At 33.9% G+C, this 24,007-nt stretch overlaps 1 protein-coding gene across 1 annotated transcript; it reads left to right on the forward strand.

The window, feature by feature from the left end:
• Positions 1–631: 631 nt before the first annotated feature.
• On the forward strand, positions 632–16,814 carry LOC129891254 (isoamylase 1, chloroplastic). The gene is made up of 18 exons (XM_055966547.1): positions 632–1,198; positions 2,439–2,621; positions 2,776–2,871; positions 3,141–3,293; positions 5,262–5,353; positions 7,149–7,290; positions 7,367–7,474; positions 8,407–8,492; positions 9,882–9,953; positions 10,024–10,150; positions 10,326–10,412; positions 13,631–13,723; positions 13,837–13,995; positions 15,051–15,134; positions 15,664–15,744; positions 15,829–15,911; positions 15,986–16,103; positions 16,360–16,814. The coding sequence occupies exons 1-18, from the start codon at positions 635–637 to the stop codon at positions 16,621–16,623; spliced, it is 2,592 nt and encodes an 863-aa protein (XP_055822522.1). The 5' UTR covers positions 632–634; the 3' UTR covers positions 16,624–16,814.
• Positions 16,815–24,007: the final 7,193 nt, after the last annotated feature.

A 24,007-nucleotide genomic window follows, 5' to 3' on the forward strand; every position in this document is an offset into this window, starting at 1 on the left:
GAGGAAAATGAATTGTTGCAATATATAAATAGTGAATATGAATGTATGTACAACTCTGATATATAATTATACATTATTCATATATTATTTATACTAGATATATAGCATATACATGTTGCTATTTAGCTGAAAAGAACTTTGTTGCAATGTGATTATTGAGTCAATTACACCCTTTTGATTGAAATATTTTTGAAAATGTCTGACACTTTGCTCTTGAAATTACACTACAATAATCGCATCTCTAATTTGCAATTTTCTGGAATTATGAAAGAAATTTTAAAACAATTTTTATTATATTGGATTTATCTCATCAAGATTTATCATTTGACTTTGAGTTTAAAGTAACTTTATGGGTTGTTCTAGAGTGTAATTCTCTCTAAAAAAATCATAATAAAATAAGAAATATTTTTATTTTATAATTTTTTCAAATTGAAATAGAACAAATATTTGTTAAAATGAAATTATTATTACGAAAAAAAGAGATCTGTTTTAAAAAAATGAACTAATATTTATTAAATGAAAGAATAGTTTTGACCCATTAAATAATAATAACAATACTTAAACGAGAATCATAACATTTTTATATAATTTCAAATGGTTTAATGATATTTTTAACCTTTTCCGCTAGAAATTTATGAAGCAGCATTTCCTTGTTGCCGTTGATGTTGCTTTCTCTTTGGGTTATTCTTTGTCAGTTTCTCAGAATATGTACCTGTTTCCTTTTTTCCAGTCGACATTTACGCACTACACTCTCACTCTCTCTCTCTCTCTCAATTTCAGTGCCACATACTATAGATCACTCTCAAACCCCAAATTCTCCATTGTTCCCATGGAGTTACTTCATTGCCCTTCCATCTCTACCTACACATCTAAACTCTCTTTCCACAACCATCCTTTTTCGAGGAGAAACGGTAACGGTGTAGATTTTGAGAGTATTCGGAGAAAATTGAGGTCTTCAGTGGTCATGGTTGTTAATGTTGCTAATGCTGATAGTGGAAGAGGAGGTGCGGCGAAGACTGCGGCCACTGCGGTGGTGGTGGAGAAACCGACGACGGAACGACGTCGTTTTGAGGTTTTATCAGGGAAGCCATTGCCGTTTGGTGCTACTGCTAGAGATGGCGGTGTGAATTTCTCTGTTTTTTCGAGTAATGCTACATCTGCTACTCTTTGCTTGATCACTCTTTCCGATTTACCTGAGGTAATTCTACGATAAAAAATATAATAATTTTGTTTTCGTGTATATTAGATTTTTTCGTTGTCAGTTCCAAATGTATTTTATGTTAATACATCTTTTTTCAAGGTTCATCCCTTTGATCAAAGTAGCTGACTACACACTTCAATAAAGGAATGTTTTTTTTTTCATGTCAGCAATTTAAAAGATTAAGCGGGCATTTGACCATGTTTCATTCTGAAGTTTGAAAAAATGTAGTTATTGTTTACAAAGTGAAAAATGATATTTGAAAGTCTATCTGGCCAAATAAATATTGGAGCTGTTTTTGACTTTTTGTGAGTAATTTGGTGAGTGACAGCACCTATTTGTTGTTTTTAAATTCTTGAAAGAATTCTGGAATTTTATGGCCGAACTTGAGAAAAAGGTGAATTTCATGGCAATTAACAGTATTTCTTAGTTGTGCTTCATTAGGATTCCATATTTTCTCCTGATATCTGTAGCTTCCTGGAAGAAATAAGCTATTCAACTGTCTGTTTCTTCTGAAGTTCACTTTTTCTTGTAACAGTTTTTAAATACTAATTTATAATGGTTGTTCCCATGGTGCCTCATTGAAGATAGTAGTACTGCTATTGATATGAAAAATATACTAATTTTATGTTTCATAGTGTACTATATTATATGAAAATGAAAATGCTTGATCTTAAATGAAGGGATGATGATTTTTCCATTAAGTGTGTTATATCGATCAACAACTTTTCAAACCAAAGTCTATCAGGATCGGCTATACGAATCATCTATATCAGTTGCTTTTTATTCAGGTTCATTTCATTACAATACTAAATTATTCTCCCTTTTAAGACAAGTTTGGGGATTTCTAAATCTCATACTTATCCTACAAGGATAACTAGTTTCATCCTAACTAGTTTGTTTTCTCTTATATTGTTCATTGGCTTCCATTGTGTTCTGCTCTTAGTTAATAGTTAAGTCTGCATTAATTTCGAGAGATTTAGGTCTCTTGATAAAACTTCCCTCCACTTCATAGTTAGGTTATGTTATATGAGTTATTAGACTGTGTAGAGTATGAGATATAGAAGGGCTTATAATGTAAATTCCTCTATAAGATTTCAATATATTTACGTTAAAGACATTATATGGGATTAGTTATAGCATATCAGGAAAAAAATTATAAATCATATTCTTCAATACACTGTTGCACATCTGGCTTGTTTGTCTTGTCAGTTTTTTTACCTCTTATTCACTCTTGCAGAAGAGAGTCACCGAGCAAATTTTGCTGGATCCTCTAGCTAATAAAACTGGAGATGTCTGGCATGTGTTCCTTAAGGGAGATTTTGAAAATATGCTTTATGGCTACAAATTTGATGGAAAATTCTGTCCTGAAGAGGGACACTACTTTGACTCTTCGCAGATAATGTTGGATCCTTATGCCAAGGTCAGATAATTATAAAGTAAGAATGTTTTCTGTCAATATAAATTCTATGCTTTCTTATTCAGACTAGGCTTCGTATTACAATTGACCTCTATTTGTGTATTTAGCTATTACGTTCTTTTGGGCTGCGCCAAGTCATTTTTGAATTTTCTTGCAGGCTACAGTAAGCAGAGGAGAATATGGTGTATTAGGGCCAGAGGATGATTGTTGGCCCCCAATGGCTGGCATGATACCTTCTGCTGCTGATGATCAGGTAACTATAAGTCTCTTATTGTTCAACATAGTCAAATGTATGATCTGGTGCTTTCTATTATTATGTTTAGTTTTACTTTTACCCAGCAAACTCTGGGATTGGCCATAAAATGTTGAAATGTCTACAATCACCAAAAAGCATCTTCGTGCTTGCCTTCCCTATAGAAAGATACTGGGTAGTTACTGCCAACAACTTAGATGAGATATAGGGATAAATGGTTTTGTTTGTTCAACATGTCTGTTTTACTGTTTGATCTTTGTTACTTTCAGTTTAATTGGGAAGGAGATCTACCACTGAAGTTTCCACAGAAAGATCTTGTAATTTATGAAATGCATGTTCGTGGATTTACAAATCATGAGTCGAGCGAAACAAAATTTCCTGGTACTTACCTTGGTGTGGTGGAGAAACTTGATCACTTGAAGGTGAACACTTGGTTGTTATAATAGTATATGTTATAATCTGTAAGCTTAGCATATGACTGATTTTTTCAGGAGTAAGTTCTAGCTTAACTGACATTGTTAGATCACGAACAATTTTGGACAGACCAAAATTTGAGGACGTTTATGCACATGTTTTTCCTCTTTCATCTTAGTGAGGGTCTACATTCATATATAGCATTGCTAGGGTTTTTAGCTTTTATCAATAGTTAAATGATGGACAATTGGCCCAATATTTTTCTCTCTATGTAAACGAATGCATGAGAATCATAGTTGTGAGATTAGATGGCAAATATCTTGTGCAAAATAGAAAAGTGAAGTCTTGGACGGACAGAAGTAATATTTTTCCCTTTGTAATGCATAAGTGAAAGTGAGGTTTATAAGTGGTTAATTTCATCATATTTCTCTGAAAGATCTTCAACATGATTGCAAGACTGTGTTACTAGAAATCCTAATACAATAATATTTTGTTTGAAAAGACGATTATTGATGACAATGAAGAGAACCATGAAGAGAACAAGTTGTCCTGTAGCAGAATGATTAATTGCTTTACATGTATTGTCCTTCTTTCTTGGTAATAAAATTATTTTGGTTTTATGTATTGAATTGTGTTACCATCTCTACTATAATTTTGATGTTAGATAGGGGAAACTTTAGTTTGTTTATTTAGGTCCATAACACACCCTCATGTGTTGGCTTAATTCTTTTTCTTGGGCCAAGCATGTGGATATACTTTTCTTGGATGAATGATGGCGAGGCGCGAACTTAGGGCTATGTTTGGGTTAATACCATGTCGAATTGAGACCATCTTATTTAAAACTTTAATTTAGAGAGGAGATACTTTATTTATCTATTTAGGCCCATAACAATAAAGAATTTAAAACTGTAGTGCAAACAGATATATCAAAAATTTTGCACAAAAATTAGGAAAGCATACCCTAGGGAAGATATCTTCAACTAGGGGGTAAGTCTAGAAGATTTATGACCTATTTGGGGAAGATGAAAAGGGGAAGGTACTAGATAGAAGTGAAACTTGTAATTGTTAAAAGTGCCAAGTTATTGCAATCAAGCATCTTGCCCTAAGGACATGAAGTTTTACCTAGTTGGGTTGCATCAGATAAATGTAAGCATGTCAAAAAGGCTTCTGAAAGTCTGAAAATTATGAAAGATATCCAACCGTTTTAGAAGTGCAAAATTACTGTGGCATTCAAGAAAACAAATCTGCTTATGGCTGGAGATCTCCTAGATTGATTAACTAGGCCAAAATATTTTATCAAATAAAGGAAAAAGCTAAAACAATTAAAAAAAATACTTTATCATGAGTACTTCAGATTGCTTCTTCATTTTGGGTGCTATATTAATAAACTCAACAGAATAAAGTAGTACCATGGGGTGTTGTCAAAAGTGAAAAGGGTCAAAGCCCATGGTCTGGTAGGGAAACACAAAACTGTGCAAGCTCTATTCTTTCCAATACATTTAATACACCATTGTTTGAATTTCGGAGTTCATTATAGAAGTTGTCAGAATCTGACTCGGAAAAGTTGAATACTTGGTTATCTGGTGCTATGCTAGAGATTGCCTTAATTTAAATTGAGAATAACTAGATAGCAGCAAAAGTTTTTATTGCTTGCTGGTAGATTATCTGTGTGTAAAAATATAAGTGAAAGTATAAAGATTTCTGACAGAAAAAATGTATATGAATGAAATTCTTAAAGTTGTTGGGATTATAGCAGAAACTTAGGAGTTTGGAGCAACCATACTTTTTATATACCTCGTTTTATTGAGAAAGGTAACATTACCTCGTTCATTACACTACAGACTAATTCGACCATAAAGGTTTGTTCCATCACTGTCTTTCACTGTGTTAGATTTTGAAACTTCAGCGGCTTTCCTATGATGTGATATAGAATAATTTATTTATTGTGCAGCTTAAGAGGATTCCATATTCTGCAGGAACTTGGTGTCAACTGTATAGAGCTAATGCCCTGTCACGAGTTCAATGAGCTGGAGTACTATAGTTATAACTCTGTATCGGGCGACTACAAGTAAATCCCATCTTCACTTGCAAAGAGTGATTTTCATGCTTTGAAATTATTTTGATAAAGTTCATGCTTTAAAATTATTGATCTAGATGTTGGTTTTTTTAAATGATGGGGCAGCAAAAAAAGGTTAAAATGACTCTCTTTGGATTGAAATGTCTTTCAATTGCTTTCAATAATTTTATTAAGCATTGAGGGGTTTAAATAACCAACATAAAATACATCTGCATAATTTAAAATTTCAAATAACCTAAAATATCTCAACAACTCTAATAGCCTAACTAAAATTCAAAATTTAAATTCATTTAAACTAAACAACTTATTTTGCTAAAAATTACTGCAGTAACTAAAAGCAAATTTCAACAAACATTATAGAAGTTTAACTTGTAAGACCACACATATGTTATCACACATTTGATAAATGAGAGATCTTCTAAATTCACAAAATCTTGGAATAAAAGAGTGTTGCATTTTGCCTGTCTAACTTTGCATGTTTAACCTTTCTGTCAGCAAATTTACTCTTTGTCCAAAGAAGTCGGAATAATCTTAGGTTCAGAAAATAACCTCCTACTCAGCTACCTAGAAATATTCCAACCGAATTAGAATGGGGAGGACCTCAGAGTATATTCCACCTTGATGATTCAAGTTATGCATGCAGAAGCCTGCTGCTGTGTGGACTATGTTTCACCACTAGTTTCATTGCTTTGTGGCAAAACTAGTCCACGTAATCATAAGTTGAATGAATGTTGGTGTAACACACAAGGGAGGCTGAACCTGTAGTGATAGCAGGTGGTTATTTTTTCCTTTTTCTTTGGGTACAACAACAACATACCCAGTATATTCCCACAAGTGGGGTCCGGGGAGAGTTGGGTGTATGCAAACCTTCCCCTAATGTAACTAACTGACGCTGTTGCCTATTTTGATTGCGGGAGGGGGTTCTTTTGTTTCTTTTTTCTTTGGAGGTGGGGAGGGTGGTATGACAATTCTGAAATTAAACTAATTGATGTTGTTCCCAATCCCAATTATAATGTCCTTGCTGGGTGTGGTTGATGTGACAAGTCTAGCTCATTGAAGACTGATTATGAATCTCTTCACGTTTACCATCCAAATTTTTGCTAGATGACTCAGAAAGGTAAAAGACAAAAGGGACAAGTTGAAGAGAGATTCTATGAGTAGTGTGGAGAGTGTCGATTTTGTTGGAAAATTCAGGTTATAACAATAAATTTAGGTTGCGTAGCGTCGATCAATCCATGAACTAGAAACTTATCCACTTGGTGAAGGTAGAGAGAGATTTTCAAATCAATGGTTGGTGTTCTGATGATTTCGGCAACAATTGATCCTAATGAGACAAAATCGGGAAAGTCCTCTAGGAATAATGTGCAATGATCACCAGAATGATCTTGCATCCAAGAATTGTGGACAGTAGATTTGATTTTCTATTTGTATTGAGCCCATATCTGAGATTTGAACCTGATTTTTCTGCATAGCATAAAGTGTGATAATGATGCTAAGCTCCTATGGTGATAACTTTCAGACACTTGCATTTAAAGAGATTTTAGGCTTAATTAGTCAATATTACAGAACACGACATAATTGACATCCAAGCGTATTCATTGTGTCAAAGCTGCTTGTAGATGACTTGATAGTAGATACACAATGCTAATTAATATCTCTTTAGTTAGTGGTATATATCCTTGACGATATTTGCTTGAAGATATTAACAACTGCCTGAAAATAGGCCAAACTCAAAAATATTGGCTTTGTGGTCAATTTTGGTCTTATGGGATATTTATCTTTCTAGGTTTAACTTTTGGGGCTATTCTACTGTCAATTTCTTTTCTCCAATGGGAAGATACTCATCTGCTGGTCTAAGTAATTGCGGCCTCGGTGCAATAAACGAATTTAAGTATCTTGTCAAGGAAGCACATAAACGTGGAATCGAGGTGACTGATTACTGGAGAAAACTGTGAGTTTGTTCTCCAAATTTTTGTATATTCTCTTCTGATTAATCATTGGCAGGTTATCATGGATGTTGTTTTCAATCACACTGCTGAAGGAAATGAAAATGGTCCTGTAGTATCATTTAGGGGCATTGACAATAGTGTGTTTTATATGCTAGCTCCTAAGGTATGTTTATCGCTAATCCTTGCACGTTTCTATTGTTGGTTTTAGTTATTTTTTATTCTTAAAAAAGTCTAATTTGAAGTTCCATATGTGGATTCATTTGCTTTCTCTTCTGAATTTTTCTTCGTGAAGTTGCTCCAATGTTACAAAGTGATTCTTTGAATCATGGAGTATATCCTTTTTTCCTATTCTAAGATAATTAAACCCTGCAATTGCTTTACTTAAAAACAAAAATAATAATAATTAAACCCTGCTGTGTGGGATCCTCCACCTTAAGCTTCACACTTCATCAAAAGCATAACAGATGAAATTTTCAAGTTGTAAGGCTTCATTTTTTGTGACTGTAAGCACTTTGGTGATGGTAAATGTGGTGCAGACGAGCAGAAACATACTCGTCTGTAATGAGCCATGCCTTTCAATCGTGTTTCCCTGGTGAAGCACTAAAATGGAGAAATTTTGGTTAGTGTCATAAACTGCTGAACAATGAATAAACTTAAACATAATGTATTATGGCTTTTAACAAAAGTTATACCAGAATACTCACGGGTGCTTGGAATTTGCTGATACTGTGTGGCTTCTTTCTGGTTGGTGCTTTTCTATAGAGAATAAGAACTCACAAGATACTGAATTCGTGTATATTTTTTTGCCATACTTATTCCGAGTTCATTATTTTACATTGGCAGAGAATATGTATCTACAAGGTGTTCTTTAATGTGAACCAAGTTCTATTTTTTTTTTGGGATAAGGGTATGTGAACAAAGTTGTACTTGGAAAAAGCAATGTACTTTTTAAACATTAGTAAACATGTTCTTACTTTTAGTTCAATTTGTAAAAAATGAAAGTCTTATTTGCTGAAGGAATGTAAAATTGTCCTATTAAAACATGGACGTTAACTCTATGACTCCAAGTTAAAAATATATCTCATGGCTTTGCAGGGTGAATTTTACAACTACTCCGGATGTGGAAACACCTTCAACTGTAATAATTCCATTGTACGTCAATTTATAGTGGATTGCTTGAGGTGAGTTAAATTCAAAATGTCATGTGCTGATTGTCAGTGTATTTCCTAGTTGTTGTTGGTCAGTGACAATCATATCCTCCTTAGCCATACCTCAGAAAGATCTCATGGTAAACTAATCATGCAGTAGTTCTGTTAAGACCAGTAAACAAACAAATAAAAATGTTCCATAGCCAACGTCTTTAAGCTTTTAGATGAGATGTGGCACCACATAGAGATCCTCCTCTCAACTGGAACTGCCACCGATAGTCAAATATTTCTTCAGGCTTGTCCTGAGGAAGCTAATCAGGCCTGCACATAAAGGGTATAATTAAAAATTACTCTAAATAAATTAAATGATCTATCACCCAAGGGTGTCGCTGATTGTTAATAAAGTGGATTGAGAACCATAAGGTCTTAGGATCAAGTCCCAGCAGAGGCAAGAACACTTAGTGATTTCTTCTCCTCTGTCCAAATCATGGTGATAGAGTTACCCGGTACCTTTGCGAGTGAGGTAGCAGATACCCCGTGGAATTAGTCAAGGTGTGCCCAAGCTGACCCGACATACAATGGTTTATCCAAAAAGAAAATTAAAATGACCCATCTTTATCAAGTTAAGTTCCTAGATTAGATGACTAAACAATTCAGTATATATACCATAGCAAGTAGTAGTATGAAGCATTTTACTAAAGGTCGTGTATACTGACCTTCCCTTCATCTAACTTTTGGCCCACTAGGTTTTACATCCTCCTAGGAAATTGCCATCTTTTATTATTTTAATTTCAACTTTTTTTTCTTTAGAAAATATTTTTTTTTAATGAAAATGAAACACAAACACATTTTTTACCCACTGCTGATATGATGTGTACGACTCATTTTCTTGACCAGGCAATGGTAATTCACATCTTGATTAAATAATATTCTTTTGCAATTCATTGGATTTAACCAGTATTCTGTTGCAATTTGTAACAGTTAACTGAAATCTGAAGGATAGAGCATTTCATGTCTGTGAAGGAACTTGATGAAGTTACGAAAGAAAATAATTAAGTTGGTGTTCAGTGCCTATGTTTTCTGCTTTTTGTTTAAAGAAAACGTCGACTTTTAAAGCATTTCTAGCTGAGGTTTCCTTAAGCTTTTCACAAGTTAACTAAAGAATATTGTTGTTAGTTCTTCAGTGTGTATCACTTGTTTTATTTTGTGTGTTCATCTCATCTTCAGTCTAATTTTGTGGTCTAAGTGGGATTTTCTAGATGAACTTCTCTGCTATTTTGAAGGCTCAAATTTCTGTGGTTTTAATGCATGGAGTTCCCTTTAAAGTCTATATGCTGCATATGAATTACAAATTTGGCGCTCTAACCATGAAATGTCCTATATTGATAATAATAGAAAAGGTGTACTTTGATTTCCTGACAGATATTGGGTTGCCGAAATGCACGTAGATGGCTTCCGCTTTGATCTTGCTTCTATCCTTACAAGAAGTAGCAGGTACTTATGCATAGCCTCATAATTCTTTCTGAATGTTGTTGAAAAGTAAGCTTTTTCTCTCACTTTTCAGCTCGTGGGATGCTGTAAATGTCTATGGAAATTCAACTGACGGTGACGTGATCACCACAGGCACTCCTCTCACAAGTCCACCATTGATTGATATGATTAGCAATGATCCAATACTTCGTGGAGTAAAGGTATTTAAGTTTATTTCTGTGTTCCTCTGAGAAAGTAACTTTAATTCCCCTTTTCCTTTAGGAGAAGGACTTATATCTTTTACTTTTGCTACTGTTGGTGCCTGGTGGCACCTGAGTTTTGCCATGTTCCTTTTCTTTGGGTGATAAGATGCCAAAACTTTCCTCTTTATAACAGCTTATAGCTGAAGCATGGGATTGTGGAGGCCTTTATCAAGTTGGCATGTTTCCGCACTGGGGTGTCTGGTCAGAGTGGAATGGAAAGGTCAGTATGGAGACATTTTCATTGACTATTTTCAATTCAGGTTGTTCGCGTTTAGGGATATGAGAACACAGACAACTGGAACATAAGCTAAATTATTAGAGGTCATTTCATTTGTTTACTATTTGTTTCATGCATACTAAGTAGAGTTTCTGCTGCTCTTCGTGTATTCCCGTCTCATAAGCCGGAACTTCATAACGTTCTGATGATTACATCTAATTTCGTGGAGTCTCTTATGCAAAAAGAGGTGCAGGAATAACGACTCTTGAGAGCCAAGTGGCTCGGACTCTCCAAAAATGTTGCCACACCCGTGTTGGATCCTTCAAAAATACACTATTTTTGGAGGATTTGACACGCACCCATCGACATTTTTGAAGAGTCCGAGCAACATAGCATGAGAGTAAGATTCTTGCTGTTGCTCCGTGATTATGAGCTTCAGTCTGATCTTCTTGAAGTTCAGAAGATTCACAGAAAGAGCTGATGCAAAGAGGAAAAGTATTTTATACTCTGTAGGTAGGTTTAGAGTGGATTGGACCTAATAGAGTGAAATGAATATAGAGGATAGCGCCAACTATTTTGGAAATGATTTGACATGCTCTAGAAGAAACGATTGAAATTACATTGTTTCTCTGCACGATAGCTGACTATATCTAATATTTCAGGGTGTTAATAAGTATTACTTAAATCAGATACATTTTTCTATTAACTCATTTAATTTTCACTATTTTTTTTGAAATTAAGGTAAGTAAATTTTATTAAAGCGAGTACCAAGGCGATACTGCAAAATAAGAAGTAACAACATTCCAAAGATCACCATAAAGGAGCTGTTCTCCAAGGCTAATTTCCACTCTTATTTTATAGAAATTATTGTTTCATCTTTTTGTTAATGAATCTCAAAATTGACGTGATTTTGAAAGTCAATACCTATTATATTCTGTATTCAGTTTTGCTAATCGTTTGGCCAGGCTAGGAATAAAGAACCGATTTAGTTCAAACTCCACGTCTCATGTTAGAGTTTGGCTGCAAAATCTTGGTGACAGTTAGGAAGAAAGAAACAATTTAGAACCTCATGTAGTTTTGCTGCAAAATCTTAGGATGTCATGTGATTGCTTTATGGTGAAATTCCTTGTGACCTCAATATTATTTTGTCTATAAAGATGTAGCAGATGAAATAATTCCAACAGTGTGCTGCAACAGTTGTCAGACCTTGGGGGTGGGGGCTCTATGACCCGATCCATTACCCAAGTTTAATGTTTAAATGGACATAGCTTGCAGATTACCCTAGGCAAGGCACTAGATGTTATGATTTTTCTCTCTTCATCTTGTCTATATAACTTTAGGAGATCACAGCTGTTGTAATACCACCTTCTGCGCTTCTTAAAATTCCATCTGTTGCAGCTTTTACAATTGCCATCCACTTTTTCTTAGTAACTTCTGTATACCTTTAGCTGTACGACAACAACATACCCACCGTAGTCTCACAAGTGGGGTCCATAGAGGGTGGGGTGTACACAAACCTTACCCCTACCTTTGTAAGGTAGAGAGGTTGTTTCCGATAGATCCTCGGCAAAAAGGAGCACCAGCCCTTGAAATTCCCACCGTTGTCTTGTTTTGTATTTCGTCAAAAGTTAACCAAGTGTCTTCTCGAAATTTCATACTTGTCAAAAGTAATAATTGTCTCTACTTTTTAGTGTGTTTGTTTGAAGTGTTATATAATTTCACCTCTATTGAAAATAATATTTTGACGGATTAAACTAACTGATTGAGATCGAACTCGGAAAGTTCTAATGAAGATCAGGTGCATGTATTATATTACCAAGGTAGCTATGGCACTGAATCCTGTCATATCTACATATCTTAAAACTGTACAGGGATGTACGAAGCCTAGACATTCATGTTGATTTAGTTGGCGCTCTAGTATATGTAAAATAGATCTAAACTTTTCTTGACCAGGTTGAAATCCTTACAGAATTCATCAATGCCTTGAAATTGCTGCATGTAGTGGTTTCTGAGGTAAATCTGTCAAATGACTGATGATTCCTCTTGCAATAGCTAACACAAAATCACAGAGTATTTTTTCCATTCTCTCTAGCTAGTATGATTGCAAAAGAACTCGAGGCGAAGGCTAATAAAACTTATACTTCAGTTGTTGAATGAAAAATTAAGCAAAGTAAAGGCCAAGTTAGATACTAGCCAAGGAGGAATAGATTCAGGTGTGATTTTTATCGCAGGTCTCTTAACATAGGAATTAATGCAAGTGGAAACACCTTAATTACATACTGGAACCATCATTTGATGCAAATCTTTTGATGATTGATCTTGCATTTTTATTCTTTATTTTCTTGACTGTTAGAATCTCATACAGCTTTTTGCTGGAGAACTCACATTCGCAGAAGTAGTTAGGGTGGTCAGATGGCTTGCCTATAAGCAACTACTTAGTTAACTTATAAAGCTTGACCTAAAGAGTAACAATTTATACTCAACTACCAAGACCGTTTCATGTTGTGTGTTATTTTGAGCTGATCAGTTCTTGAGCTGCGCGCTTCTTAAATGTAATATCAGGCATTCAACTGTGCAGCTCTTTAGGTTCGCATCCCCCGTTCTAGTTACATGTCTAATCTACACCATCTTTAATTTCAGAGAAGCATATCTACTCTAAACTGCGCTTTCCACTGCAGTGTTTATTCTGTACTTCAATACTCTTTTAGAAAATTACGAAGTGTCTGGAATTTTTCATGTAATTATCTGCAATGTGTCCCTTGAAATCAATGAATGCCAAAATGCTCTTAATTTCCTCAATTTATATTGCTTCCCTTTATTCTCTGTCAGAACATGACTAACTTCACTAGCCAAACCTCTTCCGAGAATTTCAGGGAACACATTGAAATTTATCCTAACAGAGTTGGATTTGTTATTTGTGAGATGATCTAGCTCAAATATTTGATATAAGTGGGTGTTTCTCTGTAGATCCTTGTTAGTCAGCTGGAAATGCATTTAACCGTAAATAGGATAGTAGGCCCTAGGTGTTACTATTCAGTTAAGACATTGTTTTCTGATTGCTGTCATTTCGGATATTATTCTCTGTGTATAAATTGGCTGCGGTCTTTCTTTTCTGACTTGTCATCTATCTTGGCCTTTTCCTAACTAACTTTTTCCTTTATATATAAAAAAGAAGAAAAGGAAATGCTAACCAGCTCTCTTGTGTTTTTTTTTGGTTTCAGTACCGTGACATGGTACGGCAGTTCATCAAAGGAACTGATGGGTTTTCTGGGCCTTTTGCTGAATGCCTTTGTGGAAGCCCAAATCTATACCAGGTATACTACTTTATTTTACCTTATAGCTGTGGAGCTAGTGATTTCTAAATTCAGTTGGGGATGATGCAGTTCCTTTATAATTGAGCTGTTTGTGTTTATTGGTGTTCAATTAGAAAGGAGGAAGAAAACCATGGAACAGTATAAATTTTGTGTGTGCCCACGATGGTTTTACTTTGGCTGATTTAGTGACATACAACAATAAACACAATTTGGCAAATGGAGAGGACAATAAAGATGGGGAGAATCACAACAATAGTTGGAATTGTGGTGAGGTAAATCACTGTGCACAAATCTATATCTTCTGGATCTTTTCACTTATTTAATCTGTCTTGATTCTTGATTTCACACTGTGACAAGCAGATTGTTCTAATAGTTCAAATGCTATATTTTCCGTTCTGTTTCTCTGAGATTGAGATGATTTATGTCCAACATGGTAGCATCCACATCCATGTATTTTAGTGCATTTAGAGGTATCTGTGTTTTCCTTCTGCTCAGTCTGGCTATTAATTGTTTAGATGTTGTAATTGATTTTGCCAATATTTTTTCTCGTGGCAGTTCACGTCATCTCTGTGTTTGTTACATTAATATCCTATCTCTGCATGTACTATCTTGTGTGTTGTAATAAATAGCACTAGTTTCTTTTTCTTTTGTGTAACATTGACATCCTCGTTAAAGTAGTAAAAAGTATCTTAATATTCTTTTAGCGTAATATATTATATACTGAGTGGTGTTTCTGTGAATGCAGCAAAAATAGTAATCTGGGTACTTAATTCGATGAAAAGAAACTGAGTATTATTTCATAGCTTTTTAGTTGCCGTTTCCTTGTTAAAATTTATATTAGTTACTCCAACCAATGAAGTAGTTCTGCAGATTAGATCGATTATAGTTAAGATGCCACTCAACTTCCCTTCTGAGACTTTTTTTTGTCTTGATAAGTAATGATATACTTCCCTGCTGAGATTAAGGTTTACTTGAAGTAATATTGAAGGGGAAATGTTTAAAGTTTTCTGATCTTACTGTCATGTATTAGGTGTAGTTCTAATATTTAATGTTGAGTTAATTTATCACATGCTATATCTGCATGAAGAGGATTCTATGACACTTCCTCAGGTGATTTGATATAATTCTGGTACGAGATGTTCCGGCATGGATATCTTCTTGAGAGTATGATACTGAGGAAATTTAGATAATGTTGAGGGCGGTGAATTCAATGTTTTGGGTGCATCCAAAAGGTTTTAAATGTGGATATCAAGAACTATGCAGTACCTTACCATGATACTCGGGTCTTTTTTGTTTTCAGTTATAACAAGTTACTTCTTCTCTGTAGGAAGGAGAGTTTGCAAGTATCTTTGTGAAGAAATTGAGGAAAAGGCAAATGCGGAACTTCTTCCTCTGCCTTATGGTTTCTCAAGTACGCTCAGTTCTCCCCTTTTGATGCAATTCAATAGAAAGTAACAAATTAAAGCACCAATGTGTTGATAAACAGTAGGAGATCTGATTTGTCTTTTGCCCGTTTCTCATTAATTTGTATGGAATCTGATCATTCAACCTAAAATCTTAAGATAAGGAGTGGAACAAGACAATATATTGCCCTTTTGTCGCCATTCTATACTTGATGTTTGGCATTGTATAACTCGACACCAGGCTTACGAGTGTGAGGTGGGTTTAGTAAAGTTTGGTTCTAATACCATGAAATAGTATCTGAGAATCCAACAAAAAAGTGTAGTAGTCCTAGACCCTTTATGTACCCATCTGGAGGGTTTTCTACATGTCTATCCCAACTGTGGGACAATATAACTCAACAATTAACTTACATTTTACGATTTGTGAACCTACCTTTTTGGCTATAATTTTATGCATTTCTTCTTTTTGAAATTGTTTTTCCTAGTTGATATATATTTTCTTCTTATAATTAATATTTTCCATTTGTGGTTCTTCAGGGTGTTCCCATGATATATATGGGCGATGAATATGGTCACACTAAGGGAGGAAACAACAACACGTATTGCCATGATAATTATGTACTTGTTTACTTCCATTTATACTACACTATTCCCAGATGTAGGTCCATTCTTGGGTTCACTGATTGCAACCCCTTTCTGTAGATTAATTACTTCTGTTGGGATAAGAAGGATGAATCTTCATCTGATTTTTTACGATTTTGCTGCCTCATGACCAAATTCCGCCAGTAAGAATCCAGCTTGTTTTTTCCAATGTCGATAATTCTTTCTCAGCTTTTGACTGTTGTTTGCATGCTTGCAGTGAATGCGAATCACTGGGATTAGATGGTTTCCCTACAGCAGAAAGGCTGCAATGGCATGGTCACACTCCTAGAACTCCAGATTGGTCTGAAACAAGTCGATTCGTTGCATTTACACTGGTATTTTGAGTATTTTCATTAGTATAGTAGTATCACGTAACTGTCATTTCCTTATCCCACTTCTGTAAGGAACCTTACTGTCAAAGATTTATTTCTATAATCCTAAGTTTCGGGTGAACATCACTAATTTTTAATATTTTATAAAAGTTTTTCATATGGAGTTTCTTTTATGTCCTCTTCAACAAAAGAAGTTACATTTTATGTAATTGTTACTACTGTATCTAGTGTTAATTTGTGTGCTTGAATCAAAATGCAGGTGGACAAAGTGAAGGGAGAATTATATGTTGCTTTTAACACCAGCCATCTGCCTGTAACGATTACACTTCCAGAAAGGCCTGGTTATAGATGGCAGCCGTTGGTGGACACAGGCAAACCAGCACCATTTGACTTCCTGACAGATGACGTTCCGGAGAGAACAACAGCAGCCAAACAATATTCTCATTTTCTGGATGCGAACCAGTATCCAATGCTCAGTTATTCATCCATTATTCTTTTACTATCACCTGCTGATGATGCTTAGTTTCATTCGACTAGCCGGGTGAGGTACACAGCTTCGGATTTTGTTGTATGCAGTGAGGTGTTACTTTGTAAATACAAGTACGAAACAGGTCAGAATAGAACTGCAAAGGGATAGAACTCTTGAGGAAGAAGCTGAGGATTTATACGATACACCTTGTATTATAATCTTATTTATATATAGGTTTCCCTATATCTCCAAGTCAGTCCTTAAGTTATAGGAAGATGTTACCTTATCTAGAATAGGAGAAGTAAATTTTTATTACTCCTTGTGTTCCATTTTATGTGGCGTCCTTTTTTTTTTAGTCCTTCCCGAAAACAATGTCACCTTACTATAATTAAAAACAATTTAACTTTAATTTCCTTTTTATCCTTAATAAAATGAATTTCAGCCAAACAAATATTTCTAAGGATTGTTTTAGATTTCAAGTTTTTAAAAAGTCTTTTTTTTCTTAAACATTGTGTTAAGTCAAAGGGTGTAACATAAAATGGGATTGAGGGAATAGTAGATTGAAAATGAAGTAAGCAGCACTAGCTAAGTCTATTTCAGTGTTTCAAAAGGCTAGGCTTTTAACCTGATACACAGGGGGTGAAGCCTAAGCCGAGATGCTAGGGGTAAGCCCCATGTGGAACTTTACCCTACGCTGATTTTTCATATTTTATAAATTAATATAATAAAAGATAAAATTACATAGAAATTATAGCAGTTTAAAGAAAATATAAAATAAGTGGCAATGTATATAAAAGTGCTTAATCTTAAAGCGTTAATCAAAATCAACAAGTGACTAAAAACAATAATCAAAAGCAAAGAAGAAACATACAATCAGAAGCATCAAATCAAAGAAAGTAAGAAAGGATAATGCGTTTTCGCTTTGTAGTTTACACTTTCATCATTTTTTTTTCTTTACCAAGTGAAAAACAAAGGGGATGAACAAAAAGTAGTGCTCAGAAGTTTTATTCAAATGCAGATGGCTAAGGGAATTTAAGAAAGCATTTGAACAATGCTTGCACTTTGTTTATCTCCCTTGCGAAAGAGTAAAATATCAATAGCAAAACTCAGTTGTGCTATGTTAAAGTTAGCACATCTGGGATGATTATGAAATTCCTTATGGTCCAACAAACCCTGAAAGAACATTTCACAAATGCAATATTTCTCTATAAAGAAGATATATAATCAGCTCAGAGGTGATTTCCCAAACGCAAAATGGAGGAAGTTTGTATGTAGCTATATTCGTGCTCCTAGATGTCTCTTATCTTATATTTGGCAAACAATTCATAGTAGATTACAAACAAGGGATATACTGGTTAGATGAAAGAACATTGAAAACTTATCCCGTCTCCTATGTGAATATCATCCTGAAATTATAGAACATTTGTTCCTTCTCTGTCTAGTTTCTAATGCAGTATGGGCAAAGGTACTTCAGTGACAAGGGTGATAAGACATTCAACAACTTAGGTGTCGTTTGGTAGGGTGTATCAGGAGAAATAGTGCATGTATTATGTATGATATTAGTTAGTACTATGTTTGGTAGGACATTTTGGGCCTATGTATAACTAATACATGTATTAATTAGGAAAAATTACCTATCTACACATCTTTATTTATCATATTTTCTATTATTCCTTACCATTCTAAAATATTTCAAAAATCCATCTTTTTCCTCCGAAACCTCACTCATCTGGATACATTACTTCTCAACTTCCAAACACATTTTTTTCTCTTCCTATTCTCAATCCTCCAATCTCTCCTATTTTCACTCCCTCAATCATAGCAGTTACTTCATTCATACAATTTTGAATTTCAAATTTGTTCTCTCTCCAATCAATCAATTTCAACTTCCCCAATAGGTGTTTTTGTCTTCTTCTCCAACTGACAATTCATTGCTTTGTGTTCTATTTTTTTTTAATTTCTTTTTTAGCTTTTTGATCTACAAATTTCTTATACATATGGATGATGCTCTATCTTTTTGTACTGTGATTACCCAATTAATCGAAGAAGGATGCATCTTCGATTTCAAAATCGATTATGGAAAAAAGGCGGTGGCTCCATTAAGGGCTTTGGTTCGAGATCCATGTGTGACGCCAATGTTGAAAGTGAAAAAGAAGTTACAGGTTTCTTCATCATTTTTTTTTTGCTTACAGCAGATCAAATTGTTTAATTTTTTTTTGATTTTTGTTATTCATCTTTTTGTGAGACACAGGTTCAGATTTTTAATATATCTAGTTGTTTTTGTTTCTTAAATCAATTTATAATGCCTTCATTTCAACATTATGATACATTACATTTAAATTATGTTTTCGAGATGGATTGATTTATCATGATACATTACTATTTATGTATTTTGTTAAAATTGATGAGTATTGTATTTCTACTAGATACATTAAATAAGTAGTTGTTGCCCATAAGATGTTAGATTTGAGATTGATACATTACTGTGTGGTAGTCGCTAGTATCAGATATATTTAGTATAAATTTGAGTTTATATATCATGCCCAAAAAATTAGTGCATGATACATTACTATTTTTGTATATTATTTTGTTTGAGAAGTATTGTGTTTTATAAAAGATACATTATACATGTAGTTGTTTTCAATAATATTTTTTTTGTGTGTGATACATTATACAGTGGTGAATTGATATATATATATGATACATGTAATAAATATTGAAAACTATTAAATTTGATATATATTATGTATCATGTACATATCAATTAATTTGATACAAAGTGCTTTAGCTATAGAACATTAGGATTTATGTATCAAGTGTATTTATTGGATAATGTGCACAGATACAACGTTCTAATTTGAATAAGTCAGAACAAAAATTAAAGATTGCAGATATATAACAACAATTGATATATGGTAGCTTATACAATTTATAATAATTATGTATCAAATAAATAATTAAAGGCGTGAGACACACATATTTAAATATGAAAATAGACCAGAACTTATATGTATCAGAAAAAGATTAACAACAACAAACAAAAAATGATAATGAACCATTTGCTCTATCAATATTGTGTCATATACATAACTATATGAATATGATACAAATTGATATTGTTATAAAAACATTAGTGTTTATGTATCAAACAATATTATTTGATAATATCTATAGATACATAATTTTCTAGTTGAATAAGTATGGATGTATAAATCTGATAGTAAAAGATAACGAAATTTGTAATAGTTATGTATCGAATACATAACTATGAACATGATACACACTAATTTGTGTTTTCATAAATTAAGGTTATGTATCAAAACTAATATTTGAACATGATATATTGTGCATGATAATAATATAATGCATCATAATGTTGAAAAGAAGGCATTATATATTAATTTAAGAAACAAAAACAACTAGATATATTCAAAATTTGAACCTATATGTATCACAAAAAAAGATGAACAAGAAAAAATTAAAAAATAAATCAACAATAAGATCTGCTGAAACCAAAAAATAGTGATGAAGAAATCCTTCTACACTTTCTCCTTTGCTCTATATCCACTCTCGCAGTTTTTTTTCACTTTCAACAATGGAGTCACCCATGAATTTTGACTCAAAGTCCTTATCGGAGCTACCAACAACTTGACCTATTCCCCCTTTTTGGGACATTTTTTCCACAGTCGATTTTGAAGTCGAAGAGGCATTCTTTTTCCACTAATTGGGTAATCACAGTACTAAAAAATAGAGCATTATCCATTTGTATCAGAAATTTACAGATGAAAAAGCTAAAAGCAAAATTTTAAAAATTGATAAATGATTAACTGAAAAAAAAATGGATGATGAAGAAAAAAATTTGTTATAATTTTGGAATAAATTGGGGAGAAGAAAATTTAAAATTTGAATTGATTGAGTAAGTTATTATTTTGGGAGAAATTGATAACAATTTGTTTTGCATGATTTTTGGAACTGTCATTTAATTTGATATCTTTTCCCCTTTTAGCGCAATAGTCAATAAGGTAATGTATCGACGAACTATGTGTCAGGTAATATAGTGATGTATCCGAAATTCATTAATGTCAATTTTTTTTTGTAATTTGAGAAGAGTAGGGATAGAATGTAACTAGCTCTTAACACTATGAGATTTATATAAATTATACTATTAATTATACACCCTACATGGTATTAAAGGGTGTATAACTAATATCTTCCATTTGGTGTTGTCATGATCCGAATCTGGGTGTGATGACACTCATCTTAATCCATTGAGATAAGTCAGCCCAAGACTCAATTAAAGCGGAAAATAAGCGAAAATAGTATAAGTAGATAGATATATATACGAAAATGTAAAAGTCTTAAACAACTATAAAATTCCAAAGGATTGGTTGTCACATGTACAAGCCTTTAAAAGGGTAGAATTGAAATAAACATACGTCTCAAAAATGCGTTTGTCTCTCAAATGGAACAAAGCATGAAAAAGGAGCAAGAGAGATCGCTGACGCCAACAATTACCTTTCAAGTGTCTCGAAAAGTTGCGGATGAAAAAAGGAGAAATCTGAATCACTATTCGGGCTCAGAACCTACACAGGTGTAGATAGCAAAGGATGAGTACCAAACAAAATGGTACTCATCAAGTAATACAGTAAACGCATATAAAGCTAAGTAGAATAGGTACTCTTGGCACCCTATCCGAACCTCCATAACTACAATCTGCAAGCAGAACAACCCAATCTAATAATTTTCATATGCAAATATAACTTATGTAACACATAAGTCAGGTATGTTTCCACAACTCATTAGATAATATCAATATTGCACGTATATCAATTTCAACAGCTCACATAGGAAGGAAAAATATCCAGATAGTCAAGTAAATGCAATACAATGCAATGTGATGAATTCCCAATGTGATGCTACAATAACAATCACGACGCGTGGCACATCCCATATATGCAAAAATATAACAACCACAATGTGTGGCACATCCCTCGAAGCAATAATATAACAACCATGACGCGTGGCACGTCCCTCAAATCCTCTTTGTTTTCCTCTTTCATTATCACTTAGCCGGAACCATTTCACACCGACAAATTCATCAATTGGGACCTCAATGATGTACATGAACCCAAATTCAAATGAAAATATTCATGTAATCAATGGGAAGGAATGAAGTCCAATATTATACGCAATTCATATCTTAGATATCATAATGTAAGCTTCACAGCGAGGCAACAAAGTCATATAGATCAAATAGCTCGATTCATTAGATAAGTTTTCCTTTTACATATCTCCGAATTCTCAATTTCAAGTGTTTTCATGATTTGTGATCATCCCAATACTAAATTCAGTCAAATCACCTAGCACGTAATAAGAATACACATTCCACAAAGCTTACTAAGGTTTAGAGTTCCACTTGCCTTGAAATAACACCCCACTACTCCGGAACTTGAATCTTTCCCTTCCATCAACGCTCTGAATTGTAAGAATCTATCAAATATGAACTTCCAATCAATTACGGAGCTAACGATATAAAAATCATAGTTTTTGAAATTTGAGCCGAACCGACCAAAAAAACTCAATTTTGAAAAATAAAGGCCAAATCTGGAAATGTCTATATGAAAATGTTCCTTGAAGTATCGAAAATCTATTTTCGAAAACCTTTTTGAAAATGGTGTTGTTTTCAGCTCAGAATCATCAAATTTCTAAAAACCAAGCTCTTAAACAAAAACCCCTAATTTAGAAATTCAAACCATTGATTTTGATGTTAAAAATGATATATATTCAATGGGTAATCAAGATTATAGCATAAGATCACTTACCCAATATTTTTCCACAAAAAAAACTCATTCAAATTGCCTTCCCCGAGCTCCCAAAGTCTGATAATGGGGAAAAAGACTAAACCCTAACCTTAACCCCCTGCAGGAATCTCTTTAGCGAACAATGAGTCGCTTTGGCGACCTTCACGATCGTGATCAGTGATCGCATAGGCGAACTCCGTATAAAAATCCCTCCTTCACGAAAGTGAGGGACCTCTGCTAAAGCGAACGTCGCGAAAGCGACTGGCCCTTTATGATCACGAGGGAACCAGAAACTTCAGAACTTGACATTTCACTAACACCCCAAGTCTCCGAAAAAATCCCGTACACTCAAACCATACATGCATTCCAACTAAAATTGATATTTTGGACTCAATGGAACTATTGGAATTCGAATTCGAGGTCTTCTTGACCCGAAACTCGATAAGTCGCAGCTAACTAACTTTGAACCTCAAAACACAAAACGAACTTGGGACCTCCTAAAATTCAACCAACTCCTAGACCTAAAATTGTCCCCCGAATGCAATGGAGTCATCAAAATTCCATTCTGAGCATCGGAACCCAAAAGTTGACCAAAGTCAAATGTTGACCTAAAGTTCATCAAATTCTCAACTCAAGACCTCAAATCTTCGTTCCAACTCCAATTTTGATTCTGTAAACTCTCCTAGACCAAATTCCACATTCTGGAGCTGTTGAAATCGACGGAATTCCATTCGAGACTCATAGCTCCAGTTGGTCCCAAATACCATGTTTGAACACTTAAAGCCTTTGAAAACCCAAAACCTCCCAAGAACCAAACTTTTCATAGAATTTCCCAAACCAACACCCAATACCAAACAGAAACAACTCGGGGCAACTATAGGGAGGGGTAAAATGGTCATTTTGTAAAAAATTCTAAAAATGACCTTCAGATTCATTACATGTGCTATTAGTAATACATAGAATTTAAAGACATACATAAATATGTAAACCCAAAGATATCCCTCAAATCATTTTAATCATTATTTCTTAGTTTTATGTTTTATATTTGTTAGTTTTTTACTACTAAATTTATTTAAATAAATTAGCTTATAAATTTTATTTATTTGTGATTTCATATTTCATAATATACAAAAAATATTTTGCCATGTCAAATGTTAAATTTTATTTATTTGTGGATTCATATTTACATAATATTAAAAAGAAATATTCTCATGTCAAATATTTTTTGATAATTAATTTAGTTGAGTGCTTTTGTTGATACAAGGGCTTAATTGAGTGTAATGACCTTGAGGGTCATTTTCAAAAAATTTGTAAAATTACCATTTTACCCTATAGTTAGTACCCCAAGTGTTATTTGATCTGTTTGTGTGGTGGAATGTGTTAATGTCTTTATAGTTTGTGAATTGGGATAGTTCTTAAGTTTTATAGAGTTAAGTTGCTAAAGAGTGATTTTCCGTACCAATTAGAGTTACGGACCTCAGAGCGGGATTTCGTTAGTTTCATCAGCTTTGGAATATGAAAATTAGTCTAGGTGAGTTGTCGGAATTAGATATGGGGTTGATATCTGAAGTTGGGGTCCCAAGTTGGAAAGTTAGTCTTAAAAGAGCTAAGTTTGACTTTGGTCAACAAATCAACTT

The sequence above is a fragment of the Solanum dulcamara genome, chromosome 6 (assembly GCF_947179165.1).
Source record: "Solanum dulcamara chromosome 6, daSolDulc1.2, whole genome shotgun sequence".
Classification (NCBI taxonomy): domain Eukaryota; kingdom Viridiplantae; phylum Streptophyta; class Magnoliopsida; order Solanales; family Solanaceae; genus Solanum; species Solanum dulcamara.